Below are 20,103 nucleotides of genomic sequence, written 5' to 3' on the forward strand. Positions count from 1 at the left end.
TTCCTAATTGGTGCTCAGATCAGGCAGCGGAGGCCCCACGCTTGGCGAACGTACGGTTACTATTACTCACCCACTGCTGGCACCGCGTCCCTACTCCCCATGCGATGTCAGACCCCAAATCCCAGGTTTCAAACTCGAGCGTGTGGCTGATGGCAGAACACCCAGACGGTCTCATCCACCACAGTGACCATCGGCCCCTTACAGGTCCCCTCGGCAATAAGGTGAGTGAGAGGGAGGGACAGGCCTCGGGATCTCCCCAAGAAGGGGTGGGGGGGCTTTGGGGAGGGGAACAGATTTGCAAAATCCAAATCCCACCGCGGCTGGGTGACTCTGAGCAGCCCGTCAGCGTTCCAGGTCCTGCTGCTTGCAGGTAAATCGGGGTCACGAAGGGCACTCGGCTGCTGGATGGCCCACGACTCTTTCCACTGGCCAGCCCTAGTCCTCAGTGCTTTGCGGGATTCACCCTTTAATCCTGGGGCGGCCACCATCAGTGTCCCCATTTTACAGACGAGAAAACTGAGGCACAGAGAGGTTAAGCCCCTGGCCCAACGCCCCCCCCAGCTGGTAAGCGGCACTTTGGCGACTTGAACCAGGCCCTCTAGCCCTAGAGTCCTGGGCTTGGCCTTGACGGTCACCCAGCATGTGGCTCACAGTGGACAGCGATTAAGCCTCAGGCACAGAGGGGACAGAGGTGGTATTCCTAGCCTCCTTCTGCCCATATTGCTAGACAGACCATCTGCTCAGATGCTAGAAAGGTTTCCTCCCTGGTTGAAGGAGAGGTTCAAGGACCGGTTCTGAGGTTCTGCTAAAGATGTAGCTAAAGCCCTCCAGAGATCCAGAAAGCACACCATTCACAAGGGAGGGAGCAGGACGTGACCACCATGCCCCAAGCAGGGACAGCCCAGGGCCCGTCAACCAGCAGCGACCTGTCCCAGAAGGCACCACCAAAGAAACACTGGAGGCCAGCGTCTCTGGACAGCTTGGGCAAGGGAACGGGCCACTCAGGACGACAGGTCTTCCCGGGGGACTCAGAACACAGCACTGAGGCCTCAGCACAGGCTTAGAGGGTGGCAGACTATTCCGCTGTCCCCCGGGCCGTATGGTTCAAAACTCAGACAAAGGCCAGAAAGGAGCAGTTCATATGGGGACGGGCCAGGCCCAGCCAGGTGGGCACAAGTCTACCACAGACCTTGAACATCCCAGGTCCCTGAGAGCAGGAAAAATAGAGAAGGGCAGGCAGTGCCCGGCAGGCAGCGGGCATCACCGTCATCCCTGCCTCACAGGTAAGGAACCCGAAGCATCAGGACATAACGCATCATGCCTAAAGCCACAGAGCAGGTGAGTGCTGGGGCATCATTTGAACTCCAATTCCTCTAGAGCCCAAACCCACTTCTTCATACCATCAGGCCAATGACACCATTGCTGCAGGCTAGATTGTGTCCCCCCAGGTTCATACGTTGACCCCGTGACCCCTAGAACCATGAGACAGCACACCCGGTCTATGCCTCTTTGTTACAGCGGCCCCAGGACACTGATACAGTCACTCAGGCCCGGACGCCCTCCTCCACCCAGGCCTCAGCTTCCCCATCTGCGCTTGGTGTAAATCCTGGGGTCACTTCTAACCTGAGTGGTTCAGGCGACCCTGCGTGGCGTGGCAGGATAGAGAAAGGGCAGGCACAGGGGTGAGGAGGAGGGAGGCGGGCCTGGACCGCGGCCTCCGTCCCCAGGATGGCTGCCCACTTGCCCCGTGTGACATCAGCCCGAACGTCACTGGCTCTTTTGTAAAGCTGGCTTCTGGGCGAACACGGAGCCTTACATTTATCAGCCCAGCAGGGGGATTAAGCGAGGGAACCAAGAGCCGAGGCCCCGGCGTCAATGACAGCCGCCCCCACCCCAGCCCGGCCGGGCACAGAATCCACAGGAAAAGGAATCATGTGTACGGGGGCTCGAGATGAATCATCGCGGAGGAGGCAGCTGTGTTGACGGAATTTTAAAGCCGACACGAGAAAGAAAATACGAACTGCAATACGGTAATTTAGTCTGTGAACACTCTGGCACATTTTTAATTAAAGCTATTTTGGAGTTAAATAGAGGCCAGGAGGGGAGGGGAGGGGAGAGGCGGGGGCAGGGGAAGCAGAGGCCGCAGAGGTCCAGACCCCGGAGCCACGTCCCCTTAAGACGGTTCAAAGAGGAACAGCACTTTCTCATGCTTTTCGCTGAAACGGCAGGTGCCGGACCTTCCTGCGGTTCCCATGCGGTTTGATCTCAACGACAAGGCTTAAGTGCCAGAATCATAAAATCTGACAAGCCCGAGCTCACGAGACCCAGGCCAGAAGCCCACCCATGGCAGGAAGGAATCCCTCTCCCCAAGATTCCCAAGTGTGGGCATCCATCACGTGACTGCCTCCAAAGACGACCAGCTCACTACACCTCATGAAGCAGCTGGTCCTTGGTTCGGCCAGAGCCAGCCTCAGCCTCCCCTCTTGCCCCAGGACTCTGGGTGGGTGGGTGGCCAGGGGCTCCCCGAGATGTATCCACCTAGTCCAGCTGAGCTAGGCCCCGGAGATGCAGATGTGACCGGTCGGACCCAGCAGCCAGTCCCTGAGTCGCCGACAGCCCGGCAGGGGTGGGGGGCAGGCTCCCCAAGGGAGGATCGCGACAGCCTAGCAGCAAGGGAGGGCGGCTCACAGGGCTGAGAGCTCAGACTAAGGACCGAGCCCCCTGGGGGTGGTTGGGGAGGGAGGCTGTCGGGAGGGGGCCGTGCCTGAACCCCTTCTTCCCTGGACTCTCTTAGAACGAGGCCAGTACTCCCATCGTGGGCCTTGTCCCACCTGGGGGGCTCTCCCCGCCTCTGCCGTCCTCCGGCAACCTCCTCACGCACATGAGTCCTGCTAGCTGAACAAGGAGGTGGTCAGGCCCATGCCTCGTCACCCCTGAACCCCTAGGGCCATGCACAGCAGGTCACCAACTACACACGAACTATACACAAAGCCCATTTTACAGGTGAGCAAACCGAATGGTGCCATCTGAGCTGCCCCAGGAATCCAAAAGCAAGTGAGGTGTGAGTTGCCACTAGGAAGCTGACAGCAGGCCAGGGCGGGGGGGGGGGGGGGGGCGGCTGTCTCACTGTCTCTGTCTCTCATCTCTCCCACAAGGCTCAGAACAGCAGTGCCCTCCTCTGCAGTCAGATGACCAACCCACCCTCGGGGCCAAGCTCTGGTGACAGCAGGTGGGAGGGCAGCAGGAGCCCCGGCCATGACCCTGGAGACATTCTGCCAGTGGCTCCTGGGTGTCGTTGCTGACTGTAGGTTGAGGCCCAACCGTTTTGCTACAATAAGGGGTCAAGGATGCACAGCGCACTGGCGGAGGAGGGCCGAGGCCCCAGCACCACGTGGCCGACGCCGGATGCTTGGGACGCTGGATGCTGAGTCCCCGGAACTGTCCCTCTACTAGCAGTAAGCCAGGCAAAGCTCATTCTTGCCCCTAAATCTCAGTCTAACCGCCTGCAGCCAGCGAGCCTGGATCCCAGCGAGGGTCTGCAAGCCCCCATCTTTGGGTATCTCTGCTTGGCCCAGCGTGGGCACCAGTGGAGGACGGACAGAGCCCTACTGCTGCTGCCTCCAGACCAAGGCCCCAGGTATGACCCCTGGGAGCAGGTCCGAGCAGGCTTGGGGGTGGGAGAGTGGGGGGCGGGCAGAGCCAACCACTGCTCAGGCATCTGCTGTCCCCCTGCTGCACAGACACAGGGCCCCTGACAACCTCCAACTCTGCACATGTGGGCACGGGGCCAGCGCGCACAGCCATCCGGGGCCTCCCTTGTGACAGCAGGGGCGCCCCCAGGGAGGAAGGACTAGAAGGGACCCCTACTTCAGGTCCTGAGTGTGTGCACATCTCCCCCAAGTCCACAGCCAGACCCACCACTGGGAATCGGGGTATATTCTCCCAGTGGGACAATGTGGCCCGGGGTCGGGGACACTCCTGTATTTGTGGGAAAGTGACCACAAGCAATGCCCGGTTGGACCACAGAACCACATGGCAAACAGCATCCTGAATTCGGGGCCTGGGCTCTCAACGTGTTTCTCCAAGGGAACAATGAAACAAAGGACAGTCAGGCTGGGACAGACTCACAAGGCCACCGACCCGAAGCTTCGGGTCCAGATCGTGGTCCCGGCCTTCGTTCTGCCGTCCAGTGGGCACCTGCCCACGGCAAAGGTCCCCGAGCCTTAAATCTGCCCCTCCCCAGCCCCCAATTCTCCCAGCATCACTTCTGCCTACAGCTCCTGCAGCCCAGGCCACATACCCTCCTTATCAACCCCCACATCAGGCCCACTCAGAATGCAAGGTGCCCCGGCAACCTCCCCCCCCGCCCCCCGGGCCAGGTGAGACCCGAGCCCCGCCCCACCCGAGGAGGCAAAGAAGCCAACAGGTCTTGCGGCCAAGCCCTTCTGCCACACAGCACCTTAACCATATAGAGAGTTACCAAACCAGCCCTGCAATTCAGTGCCTGGTGACATACCACAGCATGGGTGCGGTGGCCCTGGCGGTGTGGACAAGTGAGTCCTGCTAGGCTGTGGGACTGCCCACACAGCCCACGTGGGGGTGAGGCGTGGCATGGCCGTGGTGGGAGCTGTCCTTCGTGCCGGGGCCATGAGCCTCCCAGCAGCCACCCAACGGGCAGAGAGGGGGCCTCGGGCTTCCCGAGCGGGACAGTGGCACCAAGCCTGCTGGTCGCCTAGCAACGGGGCCGGGCAGCTGAGCCCTCCCCGGGATTGGTTCCCAGAGAAACGCTCTGGGCATTCTGGCCAACACTTACAGGCTGGGGGCATGGCAGGGGAGGGGGAGGGGAGAGTAAGCCAAGGATGGGGACAAGGGAGAGAGAGGCTGGAGCAGCTGCCCAAGCCAGGTGGCCCCCAGGACCCCACACGGGGCTGACCACAGCCTCCCGTCCCTGTCCCCACCCACGGCAGAGAAGGCCCCCGTCCTGGCAGTCACCACCCTGCTCCGCTCCAGCCGTCCTCAGCAGGAGCAGAGCCGTGTGCACCCCTGCACTGGTTGTCACCCTGCCCGGCCTCCCCGCTGTGCTGTCCTCATCCTCCAGCCTCTAACCTGCCCTCCCTGTGCCGGGGACGAGCCAGTGATAAGACAGCCTCATCTGCCTGTGGGCGGAGGGTGGACCCCGGCCGGGAAAGGAATAAGGGCGGCAGGAGCAGGGAGGTTTCCATGCGGGAGAGAGTGGGGATGTGCCTGCCCCCTCTCCGGCCTCGATCTGCCCATCCGAGGGGCAAAGCGACCCCTTCTTCAGCAATTGCACAGTGCACACCATCTCTGGGACAGGCCTAGGGCTGACCCGAGGAGCTCACAGACTCCTGGGGACAGCAGGGAGAGGCTGTGATGGGAGACACCCCAAAGGCCGTGGCGCAAGGGTTAGGTCCGTGACCCCCAAGTTCCAGGGGGTGACTCCGGACGGCAGTGGGGGCAGGTGGGTGGCTATAAGCCCCAGGTAGGCTGGGACATGGGTGGGCACTGGAGCGGTGGGGTGGGGGGTGGGGGTGGGGCTCGCACTGGCCCCTCGAGTGCAGTGCCCCCCGCTGTCTACCACCCCCAGTCAGCTTACCTGTGCGAGGGCCTTGGTCTCCAGCTGCCTGATGTAGGTGGACGAGGGATCTGTAACGACACAAGTAGGGAGCATCTTAGTCATCAGACTCGGTCTCCAGTGAGAGTCACACCCCCGATCGGAGGCCCTGATGGGACCCTCACAGCCAAGGGGCAGCACACAGCGGGGTATGGGGTCCAGGGAGCCCCGTCCCCGGCACAGTGGGGAAACTGAGGCCCCTGAGGCGTCCAGGACTCCTCCGCTCCACCCCGCCTGGCACACAGGAACTTCGGGAGGCACACGTACTGTAGGCGGGCCACCAGCTTTCCTGGAGGACTCTGCCGACGAGAGCAGTCAGCGGCCGCGCCCTGGGCCAAGTCAGGGACACGCTCCCCAACCGTGCACCCCCAGTTTCCAAAAGCGGCAGGGGGGGAAAGCCACCCTCCCTCACCACCCTCACATGTTTTGCAATCACATCAGAAAGGCAGATAAATTGCCCAGTCCTGCCTCCCAGAGCCCTGGTCCTGCCTCCCCATCAGGCTAGAAATCAGCCCCACCAGCAGAGGACAGAAGCGCTAACCGAGTCACCCCGGGCCAGGCTGGGGTGAGGGAGCCTGCCGAGGTGGAAGCTGAGGGCAACCCAGAGCACAGAGGCCAGGAGCGGGCTGCAGGACACACGGCAGGGAGGGTCAGGGCAGGGCAGGCAAGGGGACGCCACCATCATGGCAGGTGTGGCTCTGCAGGTGGAAAGACAGGTCACCCGGTAAGGGACAGGCTCCGTGCTTCCTGTCCACATGAGCACCGCACGGGGGTTCACGCGGCCCGGACACCAGCCTACACCCCGTCCACCGGGCCAGTCACTCACTGCTCCTCCTGCCCTCAACAGGACACCCGGGCTCCCCAGCCCTTTATCTCAGAAGTCACCATGGGGCGCCTGGGTGGCTCAGCCGGTTAAGCATCCGACTTCAGCTCAGGTCGTGATCTCATAGTTCGTGGGTTCGAGCCCCAAGTCGGGCTCTGTGATGACAGCTCAGAGCCTGGATCCTGCTTCAGATTCTGTGTCTCCCTCTACTCTCTGCCCCTCCCCTGCTCATTCTCTCTCTCTCTCTCTCTCTCTCTCTCTCCCAAAAATAAATAATAAAGATTTAAAGAAAAAAAAAAAAAGCCACCAGAGAAGCCACCGGACCCTCGGCCAAAGCCACCTCTCTATAGCACTGCCTTGGGAGGCGGACCCCGCGGGACTCATAACACACCTGTGCTGTGGGACAAGCTGGACCATTGGGCCACCTAGGGAAAATGAAGCATCTGCCCCCCGCACACAGCCGGCGCTACCCGATGAGCCCCTGGGTGATATGGATATCATGCCCGCCCCCCCCACTCATGCTCAGCTGGCGGTCCCCTCCCCAGAAGGCCAGAACCTCCCTCCGCTGGGGCTGGGGCTCGGCCCAGGCCTCAAGAGCTCCAGCCCATCCATCAGCAAGGCCACCAAGGCCACACTCTGAGGCTACCCCCAGCTACGGGAGGCAGTCTGCACACAGAGGTGCCCCCTCTGCCCAGTGACCTGCCTGCTGGGGGCACTATGGGCAGGGCCTTCGGGAGCTCCGCCCACCCAGGCCTGGCCTGTGTCCAGGAGCATCAGCCCAGCCCGGGAGCAGGAATGGGGGGACAGCCGGGCCCACCCACTAACCGCTGAGAAATGACACAACAGGCCCCTCCCGCCCCGAGTCAGCACCACTCAGCTCCCAGGAATGCGGGGCCTGCTGGAGAGGGAGGAGGGCCGCTCCCCCGCAGGCCTGCCGCCCTCACCCTCAGGGATGGCACTGGGGAGCCCCCATGTGGGGGGCTGCCCCCCACACCACCTCACCACCCCCCAGCCCTGCAGAGCTCCTTGACGGCCAGGAAATCAAGGCTCTGAGTTGAAGTGGTTTGTTCACGGCACAACTCAGGGCAGCAGCAGAGGTGGGACGGGAGCCCGGGGCGGAGGGTGACCCCAAGGGCCTCCCCGTTAGGACCCCGTGTGCATGCCCTGTGCCCGCCCCCCAGCCTCAGTTTATTCTCAGTCAGCCAGGACGGACAGACACTTCCCACATCACACCCACGCAAACAGGCCTGACGGGAAAGGCCTCAGGGTGTGCCGGGCCCCTCTGGGCATGGGGAGGCAGAGGGGGCGCAGCCGGGGTTCCCCACCTCTTCGTGCCCTCTGCGTGCTGTTGGCAGGAGGGTTCCCTGGGACACCAGCCGGGGAATCAGTGGACACATGCTGCAGAGATCTCCCAGCTCTCTCGTCTCGCCCTTTAAGACAAGGAGGCCCGAATAACTAGCCGAGCCCTGTGTGGCCTCCCTCTGGGTGGGGTCGGTGGGGGAGGGAAGACCCACCCCGGGGGTGCCACCCGGCAGCCCCAGCATCTGGCGAGGGTCCAACAGGCATCCTCCCCACTTTGCAGATCCGGAGGCCGAGAGGAGCGGCGTCCCCCGCTGCGGGCGGGTGAGCAGGGGAGCCCAGGGCCCGGGCTGCCAGACCCTCTCCCCGCCGCCCGGGGCCGGCGACCCCAAGCGTCTGGCTGCTGTGAGCTGAGAGCGCAGCACCGTGAGGAGGAGCTGGCACGCGTCCCAGAAAGAAGACGTGATTCTTGGTCAAGCCTCTGTCCTGGACCCTCCGCGACCGCCTGATTCTCGGGCACGGCGGCGAGCCGGACCCCCTGCTCACCGCGGCCCCCACCGGCGGCAGCACTGCCAGGCACAGCCCTGAACTCAGGAGGGGACCAGTCACCTGCGCGCCACCAGGGGCCTGCCCTGCCCTCCACGAGCCATCGGGAAGTGGGCACATTTCCGCCCCTGGTTTCCTGGTATGGGGGTGGTTCTGTCTCCCTCTGCCAATTTCTAGGGGTCCACCAGGAGCTCCTAGCATTTCCTTTTTTTTTTTTTTTTTTTTTAAGTTTATTCATCTTTTTTGAGAGACAGAGCATGCGAGAGCGAGCGGGGGCGGGACAGAGAAGGAGAGAATCCCAAGCAGGCTCCACGCTGTCAGCGCACAGCCCGATGCGGGGCTCGAACTCACGAACCCTGAGATCGTGACCTGAGCCGAAAGCAAGAATCTGGCGTGAATGACAGAGCCACCCAGGTGCCCCTAGCACTGCCCCTCTTGGTCAGACCACAGCCGGAGTCACGGACTGGGAAGGAGTCAGCAGATGTGCCGACCGAGCCTCAGCGCCCTCTCTGCACTGCGGGCGGGCCGGACACACACCACTGTTCCTGCCCGAGCAAGCCAATCCCTCGGCCACGGCCGGGTCCAGCCCGCGCCTCCCAGGATGGCAGCGAGGAAAAGAGAGCGGGGACAGAGCCGGCACCAGGAGAAGGGACACAGGCGAGGTCACAAATGACCCAACAACGCCCCAGCCGCCCCACCCGCTGCTGCCAGGAGCAGACCTCAGGGCCCACGGGCCACAGCACACAGGCCACACGGGGGCACAGACCCGGCGCTGCCCCCACTCAACCCACCATTACGTTTTGCCCCAAACCCCACGCTGCTGCAGAGAACAGAGTATCCTTCAGACCACCAGGGTCTGCTGGGCTTTTCCTTCTCATTCCTAGAGCACAACAGGGGAGAGGTCTCAAAACATTTTAAATCATCTGGTGCGTCCGATGGAATCTATCCTCAGGAGTTCATTCTAATTATGAGGAATGCAGACCGTGTGTGACAGTGGCCAGAAATGGAAACAACCATTTGTCCAATGACAGCAGAGAGCCACGCCCTGTCATTCAAACGACGCTGAAGAAGGATGTCCCTCCTCGACAGTATGGAAAACCCTTTACCCCCCCACCCCACCCGTGGAAAGAACTGGACGTAAAAAGGTGCACACAGTTGCTCTTGTGCGTAAAAATATCGATGCAAGGAAATAAATTCAGGAGGGAGGTACGTGGGGACATCGACGGTGGTGCTCACATAGGGGGACAAGTGACTATTTATCCGCACCACTCGTTGTTAATTTTCAAATAATCTACTTCCAGAAGAGGGAGAAATCTTTCTTTTATTCAAAAAAAGAGAGAGAGAAAGGATTACATTCTCACACCAGCATCTTGCAGAGGCACCCACGGACATCACAGAAGCAGAAGGGTGGCCAGGAGGATGGCCAATCAGCGCCCCCTCTGCCCACCTCTGGTCTGGGGGCCGTTCCTGAGGCCTGAGTCTGCCCCTTCCCCCACCCCACCCCACCCCACTCCCCGAGTTTAAGAGGATTCGAGGCTGCCTCGGCCACATTCAATCCCATCCCCACACTCAGCTCCCGAGACCAGGCTCTGCTCCCTGCCAGGGGCCCAGGAGCCAGACATCTGGTTGCCCGTGGGTCAGAGCAGATGTCCTGCAGCAGGAAGAGTGGCAGCAAGGTGGACCTTCTGGAACAGGGGAGGGAGACCCCGGAGGGCCGGGCTCCCTGGGAGGATGATCCTTCCCAGCAGCCTCGGGCAACTCGTGATCCCGCTGGGCGCCTCTGAGCCCCAGCCTCTCGGAGATGAGTGTGTAATTAAATTAATCCCAGGGTTTGCAGTGGTGAGAAACAGAGCCCCAAGGGAGGGATGCGTCATTTCCCGGCTCGGCTGTTTGTGGGGAAAATGAGAGGTGACTACTGAAGGGACCCCTGGGGCTGGGCTGGCCAGTGTGTCCCCTCAGACCCTCTGTAGGCTGCTCCCAGGCCTCACCGGACCAATTCTGGAGGATTCACAATGCAGCTTCTATCTGGGGGCCGGGGGGTGGCAGCAAGGGAGAGGGGCCTGCGATATTCTTGCTTCTGAGAGCTAGAGCGTTGGCCCTCGCCCTGACCTCCTTGCAGATCCTGTGTTCCCGGGAGAACATGGAGGGCCATGCAGCCCGCAGACGGGAGGGTCTCACGGAGCCCACAGGGTCTGCAAGGTCCCCTCACGGGTACAGACCACGAGTCCACCCCTGCCTTCTCAGAGGGTGGGTCTGGCGACACATCACATCCCCCCCCCTCCCGGCCCGGTACCCTCCCCAGCCTCACCTCTAGTCCGAATGGTAAAAATCTGAGGGGCACTGGGGTGGCTCAGTCGGTTGAGCATCCCACTTTGGCTCAGGTCATGATCTCACAGTTCGTGGGTTCGAGCCCCGCCTCGGGCTCTGTGCTGAGAGCTCGGAGCCTGCAGCCTGCTTCAGATTCTCTCTCTCCCCCTCTCTCTGCCCCTCCCCTGCTCACAGTCGGTCTCGCAAAATAAATAAACATTAAAAAAAAATTAAAAAAAAAAAAAAAGAAGAAGAATTTGGGAGCCAGAGGCCACATCCAATCATCCCTGTAAACCCTCGTCACCAACTCAGCCCTAGGCACATAGCAGGCCCTCGGGAAAAGTCTAAACACCTGCCAGGTGGTCAGTTCTCCACCCTACAAGGTCCCACTGGCAGGAGCTCCAATGAAAAGCACTCAGCCTGAGACCATGTGTGACACAGCACCCCCACCCCACACAGGACACCCCAGAAAGACCCAGAAGCAGAGCATCCAAGGTGCTAAGAGCAGGTGTCCCTCCGAATCTCATCCAACAGCAACGGCCAGCCACACCGCGAGCTTACGTCTGAGTGTGGGTGCGGCGGGGGTTCAAGTACACGCGGGGTGTGTGGGAGGTGATCCCAGGGAGCCCAGGTACGGGAGTCGGGAGGTGAGGCGGGGAACAGAAGGAGCCGATGAAGCTGGTGTCAATCTGCCCGGGAGGGTCTCAGAGTTACCCCCTGCCCCAGGGCTCGCTGCTGGGGGCAGCTCGTGGGGGACAGGTGCTAATGCCCCAGCGTTGCCCACCCGGAGAGCTACAGCCACCAGCAGGTGAAGTGGGCGGTGGACACAGAAGCAGTAAGTGCCACGGGGGTCTGGGCAGAATCCAACAGTGTCTGTCACAGCTCAGGAGAAAGTACGATCTTCCCCCTCTGCATAGGAAGGGGTGGGGGCCGGGGGAAGGGGGGGGGTGTGTACAATGACACACAGTGACACATGGGGCCTGACTCTCCACCTGCTTCCCCTCCCGACCCTGCCCCCCTCCCAGCCGCCTCCCGCGGAGCGGGGTCCCCACGAGGTCTCGGGGACAGGCAGGCTTGGTGGCAGGCCATTCGTTCGCAGGAGACCGGGCCGCACCCGCCTTGGGCCTCCTCCATGGGGGTGGCTGACATTTCCACACTGCTGCTCAGTTGATGACATTCCCTTCTCCTTCCACTTCATTAAGATGGGCCGGCACCGGGGCCTGTGGCTCCATCGGGGCAGAAGGGCCTCATCAAACGCCAGCACATCGTCTTTCCAGGCGTCCGGCCCTCTGCCCCAGAGGGTGGACCCGGCTCCCGAGAGCACATCTGCTCTCCTGTGGACCTGGCTTCTCGGCTTCTCTCCCTTCTCCCCAGCCAGGACTCCGCCCCAAGGGACAGCAAGTGCCTACCACTACCTGTAGGTCGGGGCTTGGAAATCAAAACCAGGGGGGCCAGGCCTGGGAGATGCCCCCAACGTGCAGATGAGGTAACTGAGGCTCAGGGAGGTGAAGCGAGATTCGTAGACCACGCACGGGCGGAGCGGCCTCCTCCGGTTCAGTGCAGCCCCGGGCTCTAGACGGAAGCCACCCTTCCTGCAGCGCCCGGCCCCCGCTGGCCAGTGCTCAGTCCCCAAGGGGCCTCTGCCCCACCCTGTCCCACCCACAGGCCAGATCAGCAGGTCTTGGAGCTGCACGGCCCTGCCGCCCTCACGTCTGACACATCGCACTCCCGGTCCCCTCCAGCAGCACCTGGAAATGGTCCATCTTCTTAAGGGACCCGGGGGATGTTCTAACCCCAGGCTCACCTACTTCCTGAACGCTGGGCCTCTGCTGGACAGAAGCCTCTGGAATGTTGAAGGCTCCCGACGTAGGTGAGGAGACACGAGAAGCTGTTTCCTGACCTCAGTGCAGTGCGCCCACCAAACCCTCCCAGGGACCCTGCCAGGAGGGCAGCAGAAAGCCTGTCCTATAGAGGAGAAGAAGGATGCTCACAGAGTGACCGGGTCTGCCCAAGCTCACAAAGCCAGGCACCAGAAGGACCAAGAGCCACGCATGCTCGTCCAAGGGCATGGTCCCCTTCTCAGAGGGTCCCCCAGCCTAACGAAGGGGGCAAAGACTGAACAGGTATATACAGCCTGGGGGGTAGAGGGCAGGGAGATATCAGGGGCTCCTTCCTGAAGGAGGCAGCATCTGAGCTGAGCCCTGGACTGAGATGAAAGCAAGCAGAGCTGATAGGCAGGCAAGTGGAGTGGGGATGGAAGGCAAGTCTGAGCAGGACACAGCGTGAGCAAAGGCACAGAAGCGAGACCATGGCAGGCAGGTTGGGGAGCACCTGAGCTGCTCGAAGGCCATCAGTATCTGCTTCCTGGCACACACCGCAGCCCGGAGAGGCGCGGGCTGAATGTGAGACAGGTATTACTTATGGATGAAGGCGAGAGGACTGAGGGAGGCATATCGGGGGGAACATCGGGTTCCCGTGAGGACACCTCTGAGCCGTGGCGGCACTGAGCCAGGCTGGGCACCTTGGCCCCTGCCACTCCCTCCTCTGCCTGGTTGCCCACCTGAGCTGCTGGGCAGGTGAGCAGGGGGGCCCGGGCCAAGGCCACTAGCCACAAGCTCAGCAGTGACTCCCAGAGCCCCAGGGGTGGGACAGGGTTCTCACATCCACGCAGGGCATTGATGCTTGCATTGAAGCAGGGCACCTGCTTCCCATTCACACACTGAACTTCCACTAGCCTAGAGCAGGTGCCGAGCAAAACCCCCAGCGTCACCCCATGTGATCCTCATGCCAAGCTGATGAGACGGGTCCTGTCATTACTAGCCCTGTTTAGTGGAGAGGAGCCTGAGCCTCAGAGAGGTTAAGTATCAAGTCCAAAGTCACACAGTGAGAACACTGCCCCGCAGCCTCTGTGCCAACAGGCTGGCACCCAGCCGCTCCCACTCCACCTCCGTGCCAAGACAGGCAGGATCATGGAAACCTTAACTCAAGAGATGAAACGGAATGGCCACAATCGGAGCCCCACCCTCTCCATCCTGAGCCCACAGAGGAAAGAAAATTAACTGGCGCTGAGAAAAACAAATAATTGGGTTAATGAAAACTGGGACCTGTCCCTGCTGGCCATTCAGCCTCTCCCAAGACACATGGCTGCCCTGTTGCTCGCTGTCTGCCCCTCTGCGTGCTCTTGCACAGCTCTGGGGACCCTTCTGGATCAGCACCCTGTCTATCCAGGGCCTCAAGGGTGCCTGGCGTTTAATTCCAGAAAAGCCACATGGCTTCCAGACCCGGACTGCAATCTCGAGGGAGCAGCCAAACAGGAAGCTGTGTCCAAGTTGGCTGATTCAGAACGTGCCCGGCTTGGATCCCCCTGGTCGCCTCTGGTATTCTCAAACCAAACACTCAGACTCGTTTCTCCATCTACTACTTAGGAAGCCTGGCAAGTCCATTTGAAACGGTGTCATTGTTTCCAGCCAGAGGAGAAGAGGAAAAAGAGAATTCCCCTCCTGTTAATTTCACGCCCAGAAATTAACCTGTATGTGCAGGTGTGGGTGAGGGCACTGTCCAAGTCTCCCGCCCCACCAACCTTGACTTCACTGTGAATGATAGAAAATTATCCATAAAGGCCAAGAACCAAGGTCTACCTGGCTGCCTGGCAAGGACACCTAGCCACACCGGGGCCAGTGGCTCTCAGCATGGCTGCATGGACACTCCCCAGGGACTCCTTAATATCTGCTATCTTCCTCTGTGAGATCAACTGCATTGAACTCTAGGGCAGGTCCCTGGACGTCCACATGCATTTTAGATGTCCTCCAGGTGATTTTAACACATATGCAAGGCTGGGAACCCCTGACCTATGCTGAGCAGTGACTGTTCCAACCATCCGCCTCTCCGGCTCCACCTGTGAGAAGCCCCTAGCCCATCCAGCCGAAGTGCAGGGATTTTGCTGAGGCTGAGATATGCAGGACTTAGGTCTGAAATGGGGTTGGGGTGGGGAAAGATAACATTTACTGAGCCCCGAAACATATGTGGCAAGCCCCCTTGGTAGCAAAAAGGGGGGACGTAGACTACTTTCGGGAGAAAGGAGGGGGGTTGTTTTTTTCATTAGATGTCAGTCAGGTCTCTATTGAGCGCCAGGCCCTGCGTGATGGAACCAACCGTCCTTCAGAAGACGCAGGAACAGCAGGGAGGCATTGGTGGGGGCAGGACACCAGGAGACTCCAGCCATGTGCAGAGCTGGGAATGTGTGGCCAAAGCAGCAGGCTCAGGAAAGTGGGAAAACCTAGGTGTGGTGGGTCCATCAGACCCAGGGGATCCCTGTTCCCAGACACACGGGAGCCGGAGGTGAGGCAAAGAGGTCTGACGTCTCAGCAAGCACTTCACCCTACACATGAGAAGCAGTGGTGGGGCTCAAAGGCTCGGGAAGCAGCATCACGTCTGCACAGGCTTCACTGACTCAGTGAAAACAAGAATAAATTATCACGAACCAGGTGGTGGGATTGCTGGGGTGGTGAGAGCCCAGAGACGAGAGCTCCGTGTGGAACGGACTCCATGGAAAGATGCCAAAGCCACGTGGAGGGGGCAGACTGGGACCCAGAGAAGCTTGCACACCTGGCATGTGGCCCACGTGGCATCCTGTGCCTGTGGGGTAGAGACGGAGTATTTTGTGAACAGAGTTGCAGCAGCTGACTGGCCATCGTCTAGAACAAAATTTGATCCCAACCTCACACCGCACACAGAAAGCAGTTCCAACGGGGACAGAGCATTCTACGTGAAAAGGCAAACTTGAAATCGAGGCTTTTCTGAGACGTGCTACAACATGAATGACCCTTACAACTTCATGCCACGGGAAAGAAGCCTTCACAAAAGACCACATACTGTAGGCTCGCATTTGTACGAAACACCCAGAACAGGCAAATTTATAGAGACGGAAAGTAGATCAGTGGTTGCCAGGGGCCAAGGGGAAGAAAGATTGGGGAGTGACAACTCATGGGCACAGGCTCTTTCCAGGGTGATGAAAAGGCTCTGGAATCCATTTTCATAGTTGTGCAACTCTGTGAATATACTCAAAAACATACTACACCGATTTACATATAAACCATGAGAATTTTGTCTCAATGCAGCAGTTATAAAGATGAACCACCTCAGCTTTCAGGTACAAAGGCTTTCTCACTCAAGAAACAAAAAGAGGGGCGCCTGGGTGGCTCAGTCGATTAAGCGTCTGACTTCGGCTCAGGCCATGATCTCAAAGCTTGTGAGTTCGAGCCCTGCGTCGGGCTCTGTGCTGACAGCTGGGAGCCTGGAGCCTGCTTCGGATTCTGTGTGTCCCTTTCCCCGCCCTTCCCCTGCTCATGCTCTCGCCTGCTCTCTCTCTCTCTCCCTCAAAAATAAATAAACACAATGGGGCGCCTGGGTGGCTCAGTCGGTTAAGCATCCGACTTCGGCTCAGGTCACGATCTCGCGGTCCGTGGGTTCGAGCCCCGCGTCGGGCTCTGTGCTGACTGCTCAGAGCCTGGAGCCTGTTTCAGATTCTGTGTCTCCCTCTCTCTCTGACCCTCCCCCGTTCATGCTCTGTCTCTCTCTGTCTCAAAAATAAATAAACATTTAAAAAAATTAAAAAATAAAATAAAATAAATAAACACTAAAAAAAATTTTTTTTAATGAAAAGAAAGAAAAAAGAACAAACCATAAAGGGAAAGCCTGTCAAACCCCGTTGTGTGAACATTACAACCTTGCCCGACAGCAAACAACAGATCTGTGGGCACAGTTAGAAGACCAGCTGCCGTCGGGGAAGCGCCGTGTTCAAGTCCCGCCCCGGAATGCACAGAGGGTCACACGGAATACACACAGGACTCCTATAAATCAATAAGGAAATACGTGAGTACGGGCACAGGCTCCACGGAAGGTGAGTCACAGACGGAAATGGGCAAGAAGACGCCTGCTGCGTGCGTAATCAGGGAAATGCAAATTAAGACAATGAGATGCCATTTCAGTTACTGGACTGGCAGAGAGCGTGAAGGGGTAAGTTGGTGTGATGGCAAGTGCGTAAGAACCGGGGAGCGCGGGGTGCCCACTGGGGCACCTGGCACAGCTTCCTGCCCTATAGAAGGTGCGCACGCCCTCAAGGAGCCCAGGCACAGCTGTGCGAGGAGACACGTACAAGAACGCGTCCGCAGCACTGGCCACGGCAGCAAAAAATAGGACACCACCACAACATCCCCTTGGAAGACAGGACAGTCTGTAGTTTTGACCAAACAACGAAATAGGAGAGGTAGAAATGAAAAGAGATAACTAAACGTCCTCAGATGACTGGGGACAGGTCTCAAAACCACAGCGGGCACAGGTAGCTGGTGGACACACACAGATACAACGTCGTGCAGACAAAGGGGCATCATCACACGTCGTTTCCGGATATACGACCTACCAGAGAAGCAAAACGCTACGCAGGAGAATGATGAGCACCGAGTTCCAGGCTGAAGGTCTCTAGGGGTGGGGGTCGGCAGGGTGGGGGGGTTGGGTGGAGACACGGCGCACCCCATCTCTACCTGTAACACTTTATTACGTAAGAGGAAAGGCTCTGAGCCTAACGTGCGTTATCGTTGACGATCTGATGAGAGTAGGCAGCGGAATAAATAGTTGTTTCCTTACTGTCCAAGCTTGTTGCTTTTTATAGAATTCCTAACAAAAAAATAATGCTTTTTACGTAAAAGGAAAAGAACAGCACAACGCACCCTCCAGAAGAGACACTGGAGACTCCTGATGGCAGAAGGCCCCCTCCCTGGCCCCCGGGTACCAGGCTGTCCGTGGTAGACTTACAATGGGCAGTGGGCTCCTTGGGGCCACCCTCTCCCGATGGGTGCAGTCCAACCGCGGCGGGTCAAGAGCCCCCCGAGGAGAGGAGGGGTCCACAGGATGGAGAGGCTGCCAGAGTCAAGGTCACCTTCCTGCCAACAGCTAGGGGACAAGAGCAAGCCCCTTCCTGCCCCACCTGCTCTGTGACCTTGGATAAGCCCCTTCCTTGGGGAACGGAGAAATGGGGGTGGGAGTCCCAAATGACCCAGACAGCTCTGAGGGCAGGACAGGGACGCTGGAACCCCAGCAAGACAGCGTCCCTGCAATTAGGTGGGGCAGTGAGGACCCGCCCAGTTAGAAATGACAGACTTGGTGTGGGGACAGCAAAGTAAACTTCCTGTTTCACGTAAAACCCACAGCACAGTGACTACGGGCCAAAGGATCACCCACAAGGCCCAAGGCCTGCTTAAAGGCGCCACCGCCCCCCCAAAAGTCCTGGGGAGGGCACACTCCTCCGGCCGCAGGAGGGCCCAGCCCCTTCCCCGCCCAGGGATCTCCAGGCAAGAGGACAGACCTGGCAGTGGCAATGCCAACAACAGAAGCCACCAGTGCATGGCAGCCGTCAAGGTTCCTGAGGGAAGGGGCAGTGTGGGGTAGAGAAGGAATGTTGTCAAGGGCCCCAGCAGCACTGTCCATGTAACCAGAAGCCTCAGTTTCCCCACGTGGCATCACAAGCGACTTGTTCTGGATGAAGATCTCAGCCTCGGTTAGTGCAATGCACTCAGCAGACTACCGGCCCCACAAAGGTGCCCACACCTTAACCCCCAGAGCCTGCGAACACATGATCTCACACGGCTGCAGGGACGAAGGAGGAACACAAGAAGGGGGTCAGCTCAGACCGTCCAGGTGGGCCCAACCTGATCTCACCAGTGTTTAACATCGGAGAGCCTGGGAGCGCCTGGGTGGCCCAATCGGTTAAGCCCCTGACTCTTGGTTTCAGGTCATGATCTCATGGTTTGTGGGTTCAAGCCCCATGTGGGGTTCTGCGCGGAGAGTGTGGAGCCTGCTTGGGATTCTCTCTCTCTGTCTCTCACCGTCTAACCCTCCCCAGCATGCTTGTGCGCACTGTCTCTCTCTCCCTGTCTCTCAAAAATAAGTAAACATTAAAAAAAAAAAAAGTGATAGAAACCAACCTTTGGGAAGCTGCCGTGAGGTCTAAGAAAGGCAGCAGCTCTGAAAGCCCCAGGCATTTAGTAGACACTCAGTAAAACCACCCCATCCCCCCCACTGCCCACCGTCTAATGGCATGACCTTGATGGGAAGGAATGGCCCGCCAAGGGCACGCCCACGTCTGCGCTGAGCCCGAGGAGACAGCGGCGCACGCCGGGCCTGTGATGTCAGGCCACACTCACCTCCACTGGCTCACCCGGGCCCCCAGCACCTGCCTTCTTTTCACTCTCTAGCACAGGCCGGTGCATCACCACCGACTTTAAAAAGCGGAGTTATGAATCCAGTTTAGCCAGGTGATGCTTGCAGGTTGTTTGAAGCAAACACGAATCCCCTTTGGTTGTAAAGTAAACACCTCCTCGATCTCAAGTTGAGATTTTTGCAGGATGTGGAGTCTAGGGGCCGCTAAGTGGTGGTGATGTGGGGACGAGCTGGTTCCACATGCTTCTTCTCAGAGAAGCCCTCCCAACCATCAGCTCAGGGGCTAGACAGACCCCAGTGACCAACAGCCAACCAACACAGACACAGAGCAGGGGCCTATGGGGAGGCTGGGAGGGGCAGGCAAGCGAGCAGGTGACTACAGGCTGAGACCAGAGCCCCTGCCAAGTCCAAGCTCAGTCTCCCCGCAAACTGCGCTCCCAGTTCAAAGCCCCCAGGGAACAAGGCCCAAGAGATGGCCCAAGGCAAAGCCAGGCAGAAGAGTGAGCCCAGCAAAGAAGAGAGGAACGTGGCAAGAGGAGGAATGAGCCAAGCCATCACTAACCCCAGCCCCAGGCCCACAGAGGGGAACCCTGGGCTGAAGGGGAGGCCAGGGAGGATGCCTGTGGTCACAGATCACCCGGAGGTCTCATCTGACTGTCGCCAGGCTGGGGGAGTCCCGGTGTGAGGCTCAGGGAAGAAGGATAAGGCTCTTCCAGGCCAGGCCCCCAGCCCCCTGCACCATCAGCCCGAGACCCCCACCCCCACCCCACCCAGGCTGCCCCGGCCGAGCCAGGGAGCAGAGAGGGCCGCTCTCCTGGGACACAGGGTAGATGGGCAGGGCCTGGGCTGCTGCGATCCTGCCACATGACCCAACCACTCGGGAAGCTAATACCCCTGTGTGCCTGCCCGAGGTCAGTGTGGGGGCCAGGCTGGCTCCAGAAGGCCTGGACTGCCCCGGCCCGGGCTGGGCCCTCACTACAGTTCCAGGAGGAGGTATCCCTACCACCCTGTGAGGCATGCCTGGGCGTGGAGTCAGCAGGTGCGGGCTGGCTGTGTGCTAGGCAAGAGCGTCCATCCCCGAGCCTCAACGTCCCCTTGGTACAGCGGAGGGACATCGGGCACCCGGAGCCTCCGGAAGGAAAGGGCCGGTACTGCTGGTGTTGGTGCCGATGCTGGGCCCAGGGTGTCTGCGGTGCAGGGGACCCCCCACTCCAGCTGTCACCCGTCTGCATTCTTCTCCCACCATCACCGTGGGCCTGGATCTCCCAATGACCCTCAGGCC

The 20,103-nt window shown here is 59.7% G+C and overlaps 1 protein-coding gene across 5 annotated transcripts in view; it reads right to left on the bottom strand.

Annotated features, from left to right (window-relative positions):
- The window catches only part of CCDC85C (coiled-coil domain containing 85C), a 78,911-nt gene that overhangs the window by 13,484 nt on the left and 45,324 nt on the right, over positions 1-20,103 (bottom strand). For 3 of the 5 annotated variants that reach the window (XM_045452047.1, XM_045452046.1, XM_045452044.1), the window contains exons 2-3: positions 7,781-7,885; positions 5,615-5,664 (exon numbers count right to left, since the gene is read on the bottom strand). In XM_045452047.1, coding sequence (XP_045308003.1) covers positions 5,615-5,664; positions 7,781-7,885 — 155 coding nt within the window. The remainder of the gene's footprint in view (positions 1-5,614; positions 5,665-7,780; positions 7,886-20,103) is intronic. The other 2 variants (XM_045452049.1, XM_045452048.1) reach the window with 1 other exon arrangement.

The sequence above is a fragment of the Leopardus geoffroyi genome, chromosome B3 (assembly GCF_018350155.1).
Source record: "Leopardus geoffroyi isolate Oge1 chromosome B3, O.geoffroyi_Oge1_pat1.0, whole genome shotgun sequence".
Classification (NCBI taxonomy): domain Eukaryota; kingdom Metazoa; phylum Chordata; class Mammalia; order Carnivora; family Felidae; genus Leopardus; species Leopardus geoffroyi.